Source organism: Acyrthosiphon pisum, chromosome A1 (genome assembly GCF_005508785.2).
Source record: "Acyrthosiphon pisum isolate AL4f chromosome A1, pea_aphid_22Mar2018_4r6ur, whole genome shotgun sequence".
Lineage (NCBI taxonomy): Eukaryota > Metazoa > Arthropoda > Insecta > Hemiptera > Aphididae > Acyrthosiphon > Acyrthosiphon pisum.
The window spans coordinates 2,565,637-2,585,093 of record NC_042494.1 but is presented as its reverse complement, the minus strand read 5'-3'; the positions used below and the strand labels follow the sequence as shown (position 1 = coordinate 2,585,093).

Genomic DNA, 19,457 nt, shown 5'->3' with positions numbered 1-19,457 from the left:
TAAAGTAAATGACGTACGATATAAATTACTAAGTGTAAATAGAAGTTTGTATAGTTATAACTTATAAGGTAGTGTTTTGAAAGAAAATATAACACACTAACACATAAGAAAATACAATCATAATATAATAAAATATATTAAATAGTACGAGGAAGCTAAATAGCTATTGGTTTTACAATTATGTAAAATTTCGAGTAGGAAAACCATTTTTAGGATGGTAAATGTGCTCCGAAATGTTATGTTATGAGTACCTACTCATTAGCAGGCATGGTTGCCAATTAAGAACGGCGAGTTATACTTGTAAAAAGTGTTCGCTTCAAAAACAAAAAAAATCAAACTTCAAACTTTAAAATTATGAAACTCTTTGACTATAAGTTCATTTAAACAATGTATAATTTACTCATATCTATACGAATTTTAATAAGAAAACTTAAACTTTTTGCTTTTAGTGGCTTACAATTAAAACAGCTGTGAAGCGTTAGATATATAACTGTTGAAAACCAATTATTACAATATATACAATGTATATAAATATATATATATATATATGCGTATAATTTAAATAAGTTGAAAAAAAGTAATTTCTTACGATTTTATGTATTTTAAAAATTAAATATAACACGCAGTTTTAACCATTAACTACGTATATAATTATAGCTTGTTGTAAAAACTGTTATTAATTTGCTTAAGATTACATTGCTGCTAAATGAGAGGTAAAATAAAATGGCAAGACATTAAATAGGTAGTGTTAAAGTATGGAAATTACTTATAACTAAGTGTTAATATTATTTGATATGCAAATATTTTTAAAGCAATTTAAATATAAAAAAATTGTTTTTAAATATTCGGACACAAAAGTAATTTTGATACAAAATCGAATAAACATTTGGACAATAATTAAAGTGACAAATATATTTTAAAGTAGGTTGTCGAAAAAATATAAATATTTTAAAAATCCATTTATGTAAATTTCTAAGAACTCATTTTTTCGTACTAAACGACGATTCATAACGACTCGTAACTGAATAATATAAAAGAAATATATCTTGTTATCTCGTCCTACGAAAAACTAATTACGTCTAAATAAAAAAAATAAAATTTTCTTACATTGTTGTTACGAAAATGATTACGTCCAATGTATTTATTTAAAATACATTTTATTATCAATTAGTCCGTGATATAGGTAGTGAATACCTTAAAAAATGGTTTGTACTGCAAATTATTTATCATGAAAAAATGCATAAACCCAATTAAATAAATACAACTGAATTCGTGATTTTGACTAAACTTATAGCATTGCAGTAGGTATATAATAATATATACCTTAACTATGTTATAGTTAAACGATAATGACTCAAACTGCTCAGCTTTAGGCGAAAATTGGAATCTTCAGCGTGTACGGCGTACCAGAAATAAATATAGTGAATTCAAGCCGATTAAAACAAATTAAAACCGATCGTGAAAAAAATGAAATACAGAAATCGATAAAAAAAAAAATCGGAACCAAGATATGGTTAAAATATGTGACATACTGTTATTTAAAATGTATTAAACGATTTTTATACTCATTTCGATGTTAAATTTAATTACTTTTGTTATTTTTCATTTTCGTTATCTTCCATTATCATATGATATCGTTTTAAATGAAATATAATAGAAACGGCGTGGCGTTGAGTGTATATTATCGATTGAGTAAAACAATACATAATTGCAGGATATGAGAGGTATAGGGAATTTGGGACTTCAGCTGTTAAACAGCAGATATTAATTCGTTTGAGCAGGGTTGTTTTTATTGAAGCTAACACTGCCAACACTATACCTACCGACGCTACCGTATATTGGATACCTATATATATACGTGACGTATTAAATACGAGCATATACTGCGCTAATAAGTTAATCAGATTTTAAGTAAAAATAAATAAAAGGTACGAGCAGATGAAGTGAACATATGTTGGCGTTATCAATAAAATATTAATTTAAAAAAAAAAAAACACCCAGCACTCATAATAATAATATCGCGAACGGATAGAATTAAGTTAGCGCAATATTCAATTATACTCGCGTATATTTCGGCGCACGCGTATGAAACGGTATTAGGAAAATAACAACGTTAAACACTGCGGTTGATATTATATTATAATATTATATTGTTAAACGAATTACTTTGTGTCCCGTGGGACACGGTGGAAACGAAATATAATATTGTGCGGAAATGCAATAATGCACAATTAAAAACATACCGTAAAATATATCTATACTATATATTATTATTATGATGCGTGATCGTAAGACGATAGAATTTCAAGAGGCGACTTTTCTTTTATTAGGTTTAGTGTTGAGGATCAATTTCAATGATATCTTAAGAAAAACGAAAACGTATATATAATACCATTTCAAAAGAACTTACAGTATAAGTAGGTACCTATCGTGAATCGTGATGTACTATTTATTGTTGGTTGTTGTGTATTATCACAAATCGCATTAAATCGCACGGGGCGCAGATCTCCTATAATTATTACCGCTTCTATTGTGAAATGCTATAGCTAATGCGCAATTGGTATAAAAATGAAAAACATCAACATTAATAAGGACATCTCAAATCGGTTTTAGGCTACTTACGTTAATAAGTTAAATGTGGTATTTTCAATTTTCAAAATTGTTGTGTCTGTTCTATTTTTAAACGATTGTATAACTTTTTATTAAAACATTATATCAGAAAAAAAATATAATAATACCTAAAAAGGTTTTTGATGACTCCAAAATATCTTTAGTTTTTATGATAGGTATTATCTCTGTAATTGTATGTGGCACGGTTTTCTGGAATAATATATATTTTATAATATTGTCTTTTTATCTTAGCAAATAATAAAGATTTAATAAAAAAATAAAAAAATGATATTATTTGTGAAACATATTCATATAAATGCATACCTAATTATATTATAACTATGGTTTTCACCGTATTTATATTGAATTAACTCACAGGATTTTTTTTATTTTTTAAAGTTTAAACATAAAATGAGGATTTAGCAGTTTAAGCACGCTACCGAGCCACCACCAGGGTATCGCAGTGCCCGTGTACATCCAATTTCTGATCGATTGAATATGTTACACGCTACAGGAAAATCAAGTAATATATAAAATACCATAAAAAGTGTTAACCTCAAAAAAATACACATTATCGTAAAATCAATATAGCTTCTTTGATCCACTCGGAATTTTAAAGGACGATTTGAATTTCAAGTACCTATACCCTACAGCGTGGACGACATAATAAAAATAATATGTTGGGTCCACATAATCAATGGTTTTGAATAAAAAAATAAAAATTGAATTAAAAGTTAATCCGAATTCTAACAGCGTGTATACATTTTAACCAGTATTTCAATATTGAGAGAAAACCGCCGAACGGCAAAACAATAATATTTTACTGGTCGAATTGGAAAACATTATATTATTAAACTTACATAATTCCGAAGCACTAAACTACAAATGAATGGAGTAAGTCAATTGTGTCGCCCCAAAAAATAGGTCCCAATCATAATATTATACTATGTAAATTGCATACCGGGATACTTAGTTTATTTTCCATTCGGTCACATAGTTTAATGATATACGGCGTTATGTTGTTGTGTTTATTTAAGTTCACTAATTTGGTTCATCAGGAGAACCACGTATCCGTTTAGCGAATAGTCAGTGATGGGTCAGGTGAAATATAATATAGACGTTTCGAAAAGCGAAACAAAACCATTAAAATCAACATGTTTGAGTACCATGTTTATAGGTTACGACTTAGGTTAAAATTTAAATTTCACACATATTTTTTTTTTAATATAACGATGACACTATTATGTGTATAAATAGTTTTGACATTAATTAGTTATCACTGATGGCAATCAATATAGTTATAACGATCATATTATTAACGGAACCAAAAATAAATCAACAACCACTTAATAATAATTTGAGAACTGCAAAAAACGTAGATGATAATAATATGTTCGCTAGGTCATCGAAAATAATCCACACTGAATATTATTACAAAACTCTGATTTTGCAATTTTTTCTCTTAAAAGCGTAATATTAATAAAAACAAATGTATAATATCCAACGACCCAACAAGATCGCGCTAAGTATAAAAAAAAATAAGCGCCTTAAAATTCACATTTAGCAAAACACACGTGAAAACTGCTTGACCATATAATTACAAGAAACAACACAATTCACGAAAAAAATTTCTTGAGAAAGCAAAGCAAATCTGTAGTCAAATAATGAAGTTTGAAAATAAAATCATCTTATTGGAAATTTTACGTAGAAGTGCATGTTTTTTTTTTCAAATAATTTTGAACAATATTAACAGAGACACAGCCATTTTAACTATAAATTATTGTAGCATATTTTTTTTATTTTTTTAGATAATATTCCCTGTGGTTCCCATTACAATGCACTGTTTGACACCAATGGTAACCAATAAAAAAAAAATATATACTTATTTATATTATTACTGTTATATACCAACTAATTAAGAAAAAAAAAACATCGTTGTAAGACAATATGTTCTCGAAATAATAAGGTAACAATAAAAATGAGTATAAAACACTCCCACCAAACTCCATTAAAAAAAAACGATAATTACCTATTTAAAAAAATGACTCTAAAAGTTCTGATACAATTGTATAGCTAAGTCTTTGAATTGTAGATATCATTTATGTTAAAATATTCTGCTAAAAAATTGAACTTAGCTTTGTAACTAAAGTTAAAAAGTTAAAAATACTATAGTACAATGATTACATATTAATATAGTCTTCAACTGTCATTGAAATAGGTAGTGCGTATTACTTATCAAGACAGTGATTTAATGTCACCAAGCTAAGTTCAATTATTTAGCAGACTATTTTAACATAAATTATATCTGTATATAGTTCAAAGACTTAGCTATAAAATGTTATCACAGCTTTTAGAGTTGTTTTTTTTTATAAAGGTACTTAAGAGTTTTTTTCACACGGAGTTTGGTGGAGTGTTTTTGTTGAGATATACATATTATATATATATAATATACTAGCATTGATAATCGTATCGTATCTTAGCTAGGTACGTAATATAATAATAAATTTATAATTACTATGGTTGTGTGCAGACTGTGTTAATAATATAAGTTCAGTTCGTAATAACACTCCGAGTAAGCATGTAAGTTTGTTGTTAAAAAATTGTAGCTAACATAACTATTTCTAGAAGAAATTGCTAATTTATTTATGTACGAAAAAAAATAATGTTTGGGCTGAAATGTATACGTACCTATATAATAATATAACAGTTCACCGACCCGCAGATTAAATAATATAAAATCAAAATTAGGAAACAATGTGAATTACAACGCACTGCATTAAAATTCATAATTACCATACCTACATAATATTATGTGTAGTTGAACAGTCTTGTGATATCTGAACTTCCACTATATCTACTATACGTTAAACACCAACCCGGTAGTTGGTGACTATTCATAAATGTATTTGCACGTGACGTTTATCGTGTTTAATGTATAAACATTTATATTTGAATAATGTCATTCGTGTCTCGGCAGATGGTTTTTTTAAGTTCACGGTGAGGTCGTGTTTGGCGTGTGCGAATGGCAGTCTAAGCTAGGTAGGTAGGTTTAGGCAATAAATTAGCGAGATACGCATATTTTATTTCACCGAACTCTGAACCCAATGTTTTTTCGCCAATTTTTCCATACGTATTAGGTACACGTTCACAAAATTGCCAAAATCCAATTGATTTCAATGGCTGATAATAAAGTACTAACGAAAAAAGGTTGAATAAAAATATATTTTTCTCATTTGCGAACGTGTTCCTAAAAAAGGTGACTTACATTTTCAGAGACAATTAACACAATACAACTTTTCTTGTATTTTAATTTATAAGGAACACTAAGGTATACGCCGTACTACGCGTGTCGATCAAATAAGACTTGCAAATTAGTAACGAAACACATTTGTTACTGCTAATAAAAAATAAAATAAATCTATACTTGTCATGAAATATTTGATTTGTCGGGTGAAGAGCATGATGAATTATCTAAAATTTCGAAAACTTTTAATTTTATTAAAATAAATATAATAAAGTGTAAAAATAACTGAGCAAATGGTACCTATTTATTGATATTATTGTTTTTTTTTTTTTCATAACTTTCATAATTATTAAATATTGGGTCAATAAAAGTAACGATTGCGCATTTTTAAAATCACTTAAAAATGTTCGAGTAGGTAGTTCTCAAGTTTCACAATTATTTTTAATGTTTAATGATCAATGCAAGTAAATAATTTATGAAAAAATGTCTATAGTAATTTATTACTTTCTCGGTATAAAAACGTGGCGCCTACCTGAATATAATATAATATATTAATTTAATTTATATTTTTGGTGCGTTGTGATGACCTTAGACCAAAGAAAATGCACGTTTAATTGCGGCATATAAAAAACCCGCAAAATTATAAAATGTAATGTATTTTTTTTTTGGACTAACAGAAGAAGTAACTATAGCTAAAATGGATGTTCACGTTTATCGGAGCAAGCGGCGATTGAAAATGCTAGTTATCCATTATGATCTTTTATTGCTGTTTTTTTTTTCACAATTTTTCCCGCAGGTCTAATTTTTTATTCTTGCACAGCCATTTTTATTATAATATTGAATACTTTGTAAATCAAATCGAATAACGATAGGTACTACGCGAATTGTTGTCGGAAATGGTTATCCGCAACAATGGAAACGTGGTTAGGAAACCCATTAAAGTATTAAATAATAGTTGATGAGTCTGTATATAGGCTTGTATATTTTAAACTGATGGCAACCTGAGCTCCTTCGATAAGGTTAAAAGAAGGCGTGTGACAAATTTCCGGACGAAAGGAAGGGAAATAAAATTTAATCCTGCCGGGAAAAAAATAGCGACATCCCCAACGCCGCCGTCGACGACGGCGCTGAGTAGACAAAAATAATGTTGATAATAAATATATAATAATAATAATAGCAATAATAGTAATATATATATATAAAACAAAACGTTAAACCGTTTGGACGTAACGAAAAAAAAAGGGGTGGGTTTAGAGAAAACCTTCGGACAGGGCGGGAAAAAGCGATAAAGGGTAGAGAAAATGTCATAAAAATAACGAGGACTCGGCCGCCGCTGCCTGGCAGTAAAACTGCTGCTATTGCTGTGTGAATCCAGCGTATACATATAATACCCGATGAGGACGCAACCACTGCCACCGGTGGAGCAGAGGAGTGATAGCGGGAGCGGTGATAACCGGCTCTTTAAAAACGACATTGTTCGGAGTTTACTCTTTATACCCACACGCCGCGTACCCATCGCGTACATGTATACTATAATATACACTATACGTCGTAAGCTCTCGCGGGCCAATGGCGCAGATGGACGGGACACAACCTATAAAATATCGAATTCATCACGATTATCGAGGTTTCCCTACTGTGTGCGTTATATACTTATATAAATTATATATCATGAATACGATGAAAATCGGCCATCGTTAATGTCATAATAAATCCTATAGGTACGACTATGTACGAGTACATAGGCATCAATATAATTAATACCTAATGATAACTCGACTAATTTGGGAGAGGCATTGCCACCCCAGAAAAAAATATTGAGAGGAAAAACTATTATCATTTTAAATGGGTTAGTAAATTGTGATTAATATTTGCCTCCTTCCTCCTCACCAATAATTAGGGCTAAGTGCCACCTATGGTAAGTGTATCTCAGAGACCGATTTCCGAGAATCGTTTGAAGGTCGTTGATCAGTTGGTATTTCCATTGATTCAGATGTTAATCTAGCCTATCTGTGAAGCTCAATTGACCATAAGTGTTCTGTGTATACCGTACATGACGATAATTAATAACACACTACATTACTACAATAGAATATAATTTAACTATAGCAGACTACAATAATTATTAGTCAATAGTAGTGTATGCCCAGTTATTTGTGTCACTGGACAAAATAGATATCATTATTGACTTAGATTATAACGTACACGATATCTTGTCAGGTGGAAAAAAAGCCCAGAAACAAATTAAATATAAATAATATGAAGACATGTATACATAATATAATATTGTGAAATATGGTATAATTTATAATTACAAATTGTTTTATTTAGTTGAGTCATTAGGTAGTTAATTATATAATTATAGTACCTACGGTGCTAGTGGCGTAATTAAGGGAGAGGGATTTGGGTGTCGTATCCCCCCCCCATGACTTTTTTTTTTAAAACTTTTTTAAACCTTATTTTATAATTATATAAATATTATTATTTATAGGTACTATTGTACGAATATAGTATATTTTATAGAAACAACTTATAAAAACCCAAATCCCCCAATGGTAGCTCAGCGTAGCTGTGACTAAGATAATATTAAGTATTTCGTAATAAACAATAATGACTATTGCAATATTTCACAAATATATTGACATAATGCAGTTTAGCTCGATTTTTGAGAATTTTTTTTTCGGAAACCTATATGTATATTTCAACGAGTTAAGCACAATGTTGCAATCAGAATTTTTCGGACGGACTTAGTTCCAAGGTTATAACATTTACATACACAGATTGTTGTATGAATAGAAATGCAGTTTAGCTCCAAAGATATTTTTAGAATTTTTTTTCGGAAATCTATATATTTCAACTAGTTGAGTACAATGGTGCAATCAGAATTTGTAACTGTTCATATTTATATTTAAATTTTTTTTGGTAGATTTTTTTTCCGTTTCGTGTTACTTATTTTTCGGTCTATTTTTCGTTAAATTTTTTTCATAGGCTTTTTTTCAACGATTTGATATCTTATTATAATATGATATGTTTTTGATGTTTGCGCGTGATTGTACATAAGTAGGTACGTACGTATACGAATAAATATGTGATAACGTGATGAGCTTGAATTTTTTTTTAGGTATGTCTAATATTCCATCATCCACCCATCCAAAATCAGACACAAAAGGGCAGTCAACGACTTCAGTTTCCCAAAATTTGACCAACGGAAATAAAGTGCGTGCATAGGTTTGTAAAATCCAATTATTTCAACCTTGGGAATATTTTCGTGTTATTGGCTATCTATCTATCCGATTTATATTAAATATATCATTCAAATTATACAAATAGTAAATTTATTAAATGCTATACTTATTATAAAAATAATTGTATAGTAATTGTATCCTACATTTATTTGGTTCAATAAAAAAATATATCACACAAATACCTAAAAAAAATGTAGGTAGGTACCTACCTGTAATAATTATAGACGGTTACTACTCTTATACCTACCCGATGAACAATAACCAATAATTGATAGGAATGTTTCAAATCATCTTTAATAATATATATTAATTAATATTACTTATCTGGCTATTCTTTGAATATAAGAAAGAGTCAAACTATTTTCAGAATTTTATGTTGTATAAAAATGAAAATATAAACATTCAGTGCAATTTTCATGTATTTACAATTATTTGTTTTTGAATAATAATAAAATAACAAAACCACTACACGAGAAATCGAGTGAATATCCAATATTGTAAAAATATGAATTTCAAACGCTCATAAAAATTTAATTTAATTTACTTGTAGACATTTTTTTTTTTTTTGATAAAAGAAGACAAACTTATGAGGAATCTTGTATTAGATTTAAGAAAAAAATTTTTTATGAAATAACAACTCAAAATAATTTGCTAATTTTCGTGATTTTTCCGTATTTTGTCAAGATTTGAACTTTAAATGCTTATAAATAAAAACCGTGACTAAGGATTTTTAACATTTTTCAAATGTTATTGTAACAATTCAACAGGAGCTTTTTATTAAATTGTTAAGCTTTTTTACCCCAACAAATAAAGTTTTATTTACATTCATAGAAAGAAGGACTAATAAAATTGGAAACAGAAAATCTTCCTAAACAGTTCAAAACAAATCTAAATATTTTGAAAAGTTTATCGTGCATAGAAAATGCGAATATAATCAACCAGTGAAAAATGCATGTATATACGTTAATTTGTTTTAGAGTTACACCAAAAACCAAAACTGATTTTGTGTAAAACCGTTTTTGAGTAAAAATTCCCAAAATTGTTTTGCTGTTTTCCCGGTGCTTTTGAAAACTATTGAGAATTTTAAAATTTTACCTCCCCAATGTACCAACAATATAGACTTTCCCATCAAACAAGATACTAATTTGAAAATTTAAGCATTATTTCGACTGTGTGTGTACACACACACACACAAAAAAATAAAGCACACACATCATTGTAAAATCAATACATTTATCGTTCCACTCAGAATCTAAAAAAAATAACGCATATTAGGTATGAATTTTTACTAAACAAATCCTCCCCTTCGAGTTTGATAACAGGTGCTTAAAATTTACCAAATTAATTAACCCAGATGCCACGGTTTGATTTCACGAAGTGCATACTGCCCGTCGGATAGAGATGAAGACGGTAGGTATAATTATACACCGGTATGACGTCCTCTTAACCGTCATCATCGGTTAATTTTTCCGGTCGGGTTAACAAAACCTATACCGTGGTACCTACCACATATAACATTCAAAGGTAACTCGGTAACCACACGCGATTTTCGTGTTGGAAAACGAATGTCGCTCGAAGCGTTGCGAATTTTCTGGTGTTGACAATAATACAAACGATCCGTCGATGTTCCTTGCGAGCGGCCATTATAGTAATTTTGTACACAATATTTTACGATAACAATTTTTGACGGCATAATATAATACAATACGTCTTGTGATTCGTTTTTGTTCGTCAAATTCATATTATTATTATTGACGCATTATATTATTATGTTTATTTCGATTTCGTGTGAAATCATCGTTTTAATAATAAACTCAGAAACCCGCGTGATCCATATAATAATATAGTAAAGCCATCACGAGACAATAAAATGTAACATTAAGTTTACAGTAAAATATGAAAAGAAAAAAATCATTGAACATCAACAATATTGTCCAGATTTACCTATATTAATATATTATTGCTCTCAGTATTGGAGATGAAAATCATTAAAAAAAGCTCGGTAGATAATATAAAGATAGTAATATTATTATTAAATAACGTTTTCCTGCAAGTTCGTGACTAAAACTGCTATCTTATTATAACCAATGTGCGAATAAAATATAAAAATCGCATGTTTTAGTGTTTACATAATATTTTCTCATAAATGTGTCGCAACTACCACATTAATATTTGCAGCCATAGTAGTTTGTTCTAGTAGCCAATGATTATAATATTCAGAGTAGGCGTGTTCGTTACAATGTCAATGAATTACAGTAAGTGTTGCATTATATTAGATTATATTGGAATTTATTTTACCAAAAATTTGTTTTTCGATTTATTACCTTAGATTCTCGATTCTTTCTTGATTTCTCAAGGGTCGACGGTTTTTAAAACACTCGTCGGTGCATAATAATATTATTGAGGTGTAAAATTGTAGAAAATAAATAGCGAAAATATAGTTTTGAGGTAATTAATTATTCATGTGCACGTTAAAGTCCAAATTCAATACTTTTATCTATAGTTACCTAAGTCAGAGTTAACACCTTTAGATACACAACACGAAAAAGCATTTTATTTAATAAGCAATTAGTTAATCATTACATTCGCATTTATATAATAATAATTAAATAATTATTATAGAACCTTGATATGTTTAAAAATACACATTAGAAGAGCAGTACATCATACTATACTATAATTTACTCGAATATAATTTGGAGTATCCGTAATTTATCTGACGAAAGAGCAATAAAGCCAATTCAAAATCAGGACACGTTCTTATGTTATATTTTATAATATGGATCTCAAATCAATTTTTAATTTTTCGTACTGTTTACTTAACTGATGTTTATAATTGTTTTAAAATTATATACTGAAATGTCCGATCTATATATTATAGGGCTGTGCATTTGTAGGAAAGTGCATTCACTTATGGTTATAATAATTTTTAAATAGAATTTTTAGCACCAAATTTAAATTAGTTTTGAATTCAATTTTGCATTTTATAAATTTTTTAATTGATGGCCTTTATATTGGTTAATTTTAATTTTTTATTACTTTTTAACAATTAAATTAATTGTTAATTAAAACTTTTTGCTCATTTTTATGAATTATTTTTTTTATTTTCGTCTGATACCTACATTTTTTTAAACAAATAATAAAAGTTTAAAATATAGTTTTTTCTACTTAGAACTATTTGTCAACGTTTTTTTTTTTCGTTAAAACATTTTTGGGGTTTCTGATGTTTTCCATACTGCAGTTATTGGGACCCTAATGTTTTTTCAAGAATTTTTAGTGCATTTTGTATTGTTTTTTTTTTTATATAATTTAAATGCATTTTTAAAGTTTTATACCTACTGCATTAAATGCACAGCTCTAATCATTATTCTGGATGGCAGCTTGCATTCATTACAATATGGATGTGGTGTTTTTTTTATTTACGGGTATAATAGAAAATTCTATTATAATATTTCAGCCACAAAAACAAAACCAGACATAGTCAATGGATCGACCCTTGTGTAATTAATAATATTGTTTATTATAATATCACAATTCATACTATACTGCAGAGTACTAGTATTATGGATTTTATATGATAATCTGAAACATCATATATACGCACAATACTTTATTGTGGTATTATAGCTTGGTATTGCGTTTACATAATAATATGTTACACGATTTATTATAATATGTAGATATAATAGGTATACATTGGTTATGTGTAGGTAGGTACTGTGTTTTTTTATTTTATTGAATAGTATATAGGTAACCATGGTTATTGGTCGGTTGCAGTTCTGTGAAAAAAAATAATATGTTGAACTACTAGCAATAATATGATCTCAACTAATGGATGGATACTGCCAGTGTTTTTTCTTTTTAAATTGATTTTCCATGTGAAGGGGGTACCGGGTGGGGCATAATTAAAAACTAGATAAATGCCTACATGCAATATACTAAAGTCTATAGTAAATGTACTAAATAAAAATAAAAATAAATGTTTTTCCAACGTTTAGTATTGTAGTAAAATCAAAAATATAATTAGGATGAAGTAGAGAGAGCTTTGATACTTTGAACTCTTGAAAGCAGGTACAAACTATATCACCATTAGTTTTGTATTTCCATTGTACCTAATTGCATCTATGGTGGATAAACTAAATAATATATAGTGTCCTATAGAATAAAATGTATTAAATATATAGCTATTATACTTCTTCAGTGGTATCAGCTCAAACTTCATATAACAGTCTTTTAAAAATTATTTCAGTGTATTTACGTGGTTCAGAAATAGTTAAGTAAAAAATAAAATAAATTTAATCATAATATTATTAAGTATATTTTTTAATAATATTTACTTTTGTAAAATAATATAATGATCACGATTGCATTGTAATTTAATTCATGCGGATTGAATATCGAATACCCACGTTATAGTATTACAAGATTCCCAAATATTTTTTTTTATCAAAAACCTCTTAATTTTATTCTACAATATTATAATCATATAATAACCTCATCCCTTGGAACTTCGAAAAAAAAAAATTCCTACAAAGTACTTAATTGATAGGTAAAGCATGTGCAAGGGTTTCCCGACCGCAAGTGACTATTATACCTAATAATAATAATTGGTTACAGCAATTTTATAATAATAATCTCAGCCGTAACGTCAGTCCCATAGCTTTAGGTACATATAGCACGGCTGCAAAATATTATGTACTTACGACGAGTTATAAATTATTATAATTTTTAACGTACTTATCACGCGTTCATTTCGTCGTATGTAAATATGTATATATATATGGCGCAGTGGGCTCAAACAACGAACGCCATTGTTGTTGTAATATCATAATAGATTTAGAACTGAAAATTACACCGTATTAAATTACGGCGATACATCTCGTAATTATAAACCTATTAGCATTATAATATACGCGCTGTGGAGCTTGTGCTGTATTCTTCGCGCGCGCTCGGCATTGATAATTTATATAATATTATTATTAATTTAATACTTTTAAGCGTGAATATAACAACATCGTGTCACCGGGCGTTACCGACTACACGTGTAAGCTGCGGTGGACTTTGCTGCGCATGCCGCCGTTTGTCTATTCCACCCCGCACACTATAATGCATTTTTAGAGGAATAGAAAAACTCATTACGAATTATCGCGTTGACGGATAGGATACTAATGGTTTCGTTACAAACGTTTTCACGAATTTTCTAGTCGAGAAGAGTCTAAGCGAAATGGCATTCCTCCCGTTACGCATTGTCACCCCCTGCACCTTTCCAACCATAAGCAAAACGTGCAGCGCAATGTTTATTTTCTTTAGCTCCGTCTCACTGTCTCTCTCTGAGACCGCGTGTGGTCCAAACCTCCATCACGAAAATCTTTTTTCCTTCGAGAACTTACGCATGGAGTTCGAGTAGGTAGTGTGCGGATACAAAATAATTAGAGAACAGATAACACATAACACTTTTGTACAGTTATTATATGTGTAGAATGTACCTTAGTCATTGAGGAATAAGTCACGGTAACTTACTATCTGCGCATCAGTTATATATTTTATAATTGCATATTAACGGTTGGTCGTAGGTAACCGTTGAATTATTTAAAACCCATTAAAACTAATATTATAAAATAATAATAATATACTCATTGCCCAACGTTCACCATATACTTGTAAAATTAATATTTTTTCACGTATACTCCCACGATACGCTCCAATACACATGTTCGTATTCTACCTATTGTAGAAATAAAACTGATTTCACAGTTTAAATTGGCAGTTGAATAACACATCATACACGTACAATGAACTATGATGTATTTGATAAGAATATATTATGTCATGTTTCATCTGAGTGAATACTGTAAATATATTATACCTATATGCATATTTTGATATATTTGACTTGAAATAAATAAATGATTAAGAATTACAAAGGGTCGAGAAACGTTATTGGTAAATTATCCCGTATAATATTATTATGACGTATAAAGCGTATACAACAACTGCAGAGAAATAGTCTCGAATACTCTTTACTTAATTGAGATTCGTTCCTCGTCGTATTCGATTAATTTAATTTCGAGGAGACAAGTTGTTTTTTACAATCATATTTTTATTGACCCATCAGTTTAGTAAAAATGCTTAGAAAAACAACTACTATACCTATTAATTATTTATGAAAACATTTTTCCAGATACTTATACAAAAATCAAATACTCATAATTTTTTACCTTTTAGATCATTAGTTTTAATCATCTCTAGACGGCCATTCAGTTTTTAATTTCCTCAAGTTCATTAAATAAAAGGTCTTAATTAGCTCGTGGATTAATTTTCAAGTTCATCGGACGATAAAAATAAACATTTTCATAGGTTTTAAATGCTGATTAATTTCCTCAATATTAATTTATGATAACTTCATAAAAATAATTAAAACACTTTTAAACATATTGCACGATGTCTAAATTTATATAATATTTACACATTCGATATCTGAATGTTGTAAACGTTGTAAATTATCTTCGTTATTTTCAGTACTTACCTATACGTTTATATGTTTCATATAATTTTCAATAAAACGACGACACCAAATAAAAAATGTACAGTATCAAAAAATATAATTTTTAATTTTAAAAAACAATTTGTTTTAACCTAACTATTACCAACTCTTACTGTTTGGTTACTTTTGTACAACTAAAATAATTGTACAAAATAATACTATAGGTAGTGTATACCTTTCTACAGGAAAAAATCCGAACAATATAAAACTCAATAAAATATTTATCATGAAATTCCCCTGAAAATATTAAATGGAACATTTAAGTCTTCAACGGAATTCTAACTGTTACATACTTGTTGGATGATGTCATTGAAATTATTTTATTATAATATAATAATATAATCCTGAGTTTTTCTAAAATAGCACTTTCTATATACTTTATCAACATTGCAGTTCATGTGTAATATTATAATATTTGTAATATTCAGTAGTCATGAATTACACAGAAACATAGTTATTTTGTTTAATCGGTTTTTTCCATCTATTCAAATCGAAACGTAACAAAAAACACGAGCTTAGATTTTTTTACTCTGACTAAATAATATTTTCTATACTATGATCATTACAATAGTAAAATATAAAATTTATTATCTTACATATTATCATGATAAATACATAAAAGAGCATAAATCGCAATTCGCAATACAGGAAAATACACTTCAGTCCAATTTTACTTCTGTCAGTGTTATATTCAACCGTACGTGTAATCCAACAATATATATTTTTGTTTTTGCATTAATATGTTCAGACCGACCGCGACATCGCAAGTGCTTATAGATAAATATTTTCTTCTTAAATATTATATTATAATTATTGTTACGATGGATGATACTATAGGGGTCTCATAATAATATGCGGTATAATGACGACTGATTAGTTATAATCATGAAGACTAGAGATATCTCTAGTCTTCATGGTTATAATAATATAATATAATGTAGGTATTATGATTTATGTTTTTTTATTATATCAGTGATATTATCAATTAATAAGAGTGGTGATTAGTAATAATAGTAATAATTATCGAATGCACGATAGGTACCTATACTTGATATTATCATAAACTTATTTTCATATAATGATTAAAATTGTTCCAGGGCATATATAATTATTTTTATCCTTTGCTAATTAGAGCATGGCGGAAATATGCTAATTAGGATATTTACTGTACACATCGATAATATACTAATTCCGAAGTCGAACGGTTTTGTGTGAACGATGACTAAATATTTATTTTTTCAGCTTTTCCTGAAAATTAAACCTTAGTAATCGGATTACCCAGACGAGCGATGACTTTAGTCTTCGTAATTCGACGTATACGATCGCCGTGCACGTTTCGATATTAATTCAAAATTGTAATTTTTCGCGACCGTCGTAACTACAGAAAATCGACATGTTTGCAATTAGCGTATAGATGGCCGGGTGATTAATATACATTTACAGGACGATTTCATAGAATGAACGAACGGTTCTCAATCGATAAATGAGTGTAATACATACTAAAACATTATTAAACTTATAAGTATATTTGTGTTTAAATTGTACGTGACTTCAGTTTTAATCATTACTTAGTTGTACGCTTGTACACGTCTTGTACTCGAGAGAACTTGAAAAATGTTTTATGTACTTATATAATATTGTATATGATTCCTTATGAAATATATTACAATCATTTAAACACCTTTAATAGGTACACAGTGATGGATTACCGGGATCATAATAATATGGCAGAAACAATCGTGTTACACACGATCAACAACTGTCTGTAATACTATTATATTATGTGTTATTATTAATTATCGTACCTATTTTTTTTTTCTAAGCTATTTGTGATCATACGAATTGTAATAACCAGTGGAGTTCATAGTTGACGTTTGAATATCAGCTGTGGGATTTACAATCGACTGCGGAACACGCGCATCTGCACGGATCGGACAAGAAATACAAATTGAATCACTTACCGTTTTGTTGTCCAAACTCTTGACTTTGCATGTTAAATACGCCGATTTTCCTTCCAGCGCCGTCACGTTCCTGGGCGTTTCCGGGTCGAATTGCGGCCCAGAGTATTGGTTGGCGTCCGGTTTCACGGCATTGACGTCACGCCCGCTGCCCCCGGCGCCGTTCTTGTCGCTGCCCCCGTGATTCTGGTACGAACACCCTGTGAACAAAAATAACGGTATGTATATGATGGGTTGTTATGATATTTTCGTCTGTCGGGTAAACGAAACCAATTTCATCCTGTCGTCCGTAGCGCCCTGTGGCGGAGGGGGCCGTTCGGTGCGTGAAGCGCTGCGGGTGGCTCAGGTCAGGCAGGAGTCCTGCATCGAATCCCCCCAGGATCGACTCGATCCTCCCCCGAAAACACAATCAATCCCCTCTGCTGCTGCATAAACATCGTATTTCGTTTTATTATTATTCACTTCAGTATTTCCTAGAGGTTTGAAAATTTGTTATTTTTTCGTTGTTTTTTATTATATGTATCATGTAACATATACATGGAAAATTGTTTGTGGTGTAATATAACATTATACGATATACACATGACACGTAAAGTCTAAGCATTATACTTTGAGCTTAGCTAATTATTGTGTTCCCTCTTCTACTGTCAACACCGGAATCGCACCTATTTTGAAATTGTTTTTTTTTTATTATTAAACCTTTTTACACAACACCTACACTAAACGCAAGAAAGCGTATTAATTATTTGTTTGATTATAATAAACCCTCGGTAATATTGGAAATTGGGTGATATTGAAAACATTATTATAATAAATATAGCAAGTAACAGTGTAACACGAATACACGGTAGAGGTGTAACGATGCACATATGCTAATAATAGCTAGGATATAAGTATATTGATTGAATATTAGATGGTACGTTGCAGAGAGGAGTTATAATATTATCTTATGGCTGTTGGATAGATTGGCGACTACTATAATTGATATTTGACGCTCAAATAGAGTTTGGGATTCTGGTCGAGTAATGCTGCCACTAATGCGGTGCGGGTGATTCTAGGAGCATAGATAATATTGAGAATCTCCGCCTGGATGGAAACTTGATTGATATAAAAAAAAGTACGTAGGTATATTTTAGCACACTATTTGGATAAACCAATTTTTTACGTTAAGGTTCAAAACAATAAAAGTATAACCAATTGGCTGTAATGACGTACAGGTGGGCGTAGGTATAATATGATAAGAGTTATGTGTTATTGCAGCGGTAGTTAATATTTAATTTAGCCTTTACGGTGGCCTGGGACGAGAAGGAAACTGGAAAATGGCATGACTTTGTTGCGTCGAGCAAACAATATAAAATTGAACATTGAAAAAGTGAGTGTCTGGGTAATGGGGTCTGAGAATCTGCGCTGAGAAATGACGATAGGAGGCATTTCTAGCGTGCAGGGTCGTGGAAACGTGTGATGGAAATATTTTATGACCTAGGTATCCTATGTCTCACTAATGACATGACATAATATAATACTATTCTTGTATAATTGAGTAACCAGACGATTATATTGATTTGTAACCGATGAAATAAATAACGAAACTGTTCTGAAAGAAGCGATCGCAATGGCTGACATTATCGAATAATCTGTTCCTCGTATAGAAAAATTTGAAATTATAATATATACATAATATATTGACGAGGCGTTACGACAATCGTATACAACTGTAAGCGAAGACTACTCATTTCCGTTGTGATTGTTCGTAAAAAAATATACTAAAATAATAATAACAGTTGAATCGTTTTTCGCCGCGTTTAATTTCCAAAAACTCTAATTATCTTAGCACAGAAACAAACGTTGAAAACGAG

The 19,457-nt window shown here is 29.7% G+C and overlaps 1 protein-coding gene across 2 annotated transcripts in view; it reads right to left on the bottom strand.

The window, feature by feature from the left end:
* The window catches only part of LOC100158661 (zwei Ig domain protein zig-8-like), a 436,148-nt gene that overhangs the window by 102,430 nt on the left and 314,261 nt on the right, over nt 1–19,457 (bottom strand). For both annotated transcript variants that reach the window (XM_029486489.1, XM_029486490.1), the window contains exon 2: nt 17,605–17,801. In XM_029486489.1, the coding sequence (XP_029342349.1) occupies nt 17,605–17,801 (197 nt within the window). The remainder of the gene's footprint in view (nt 1–17,604; nt 17,802–19,457) is intronic.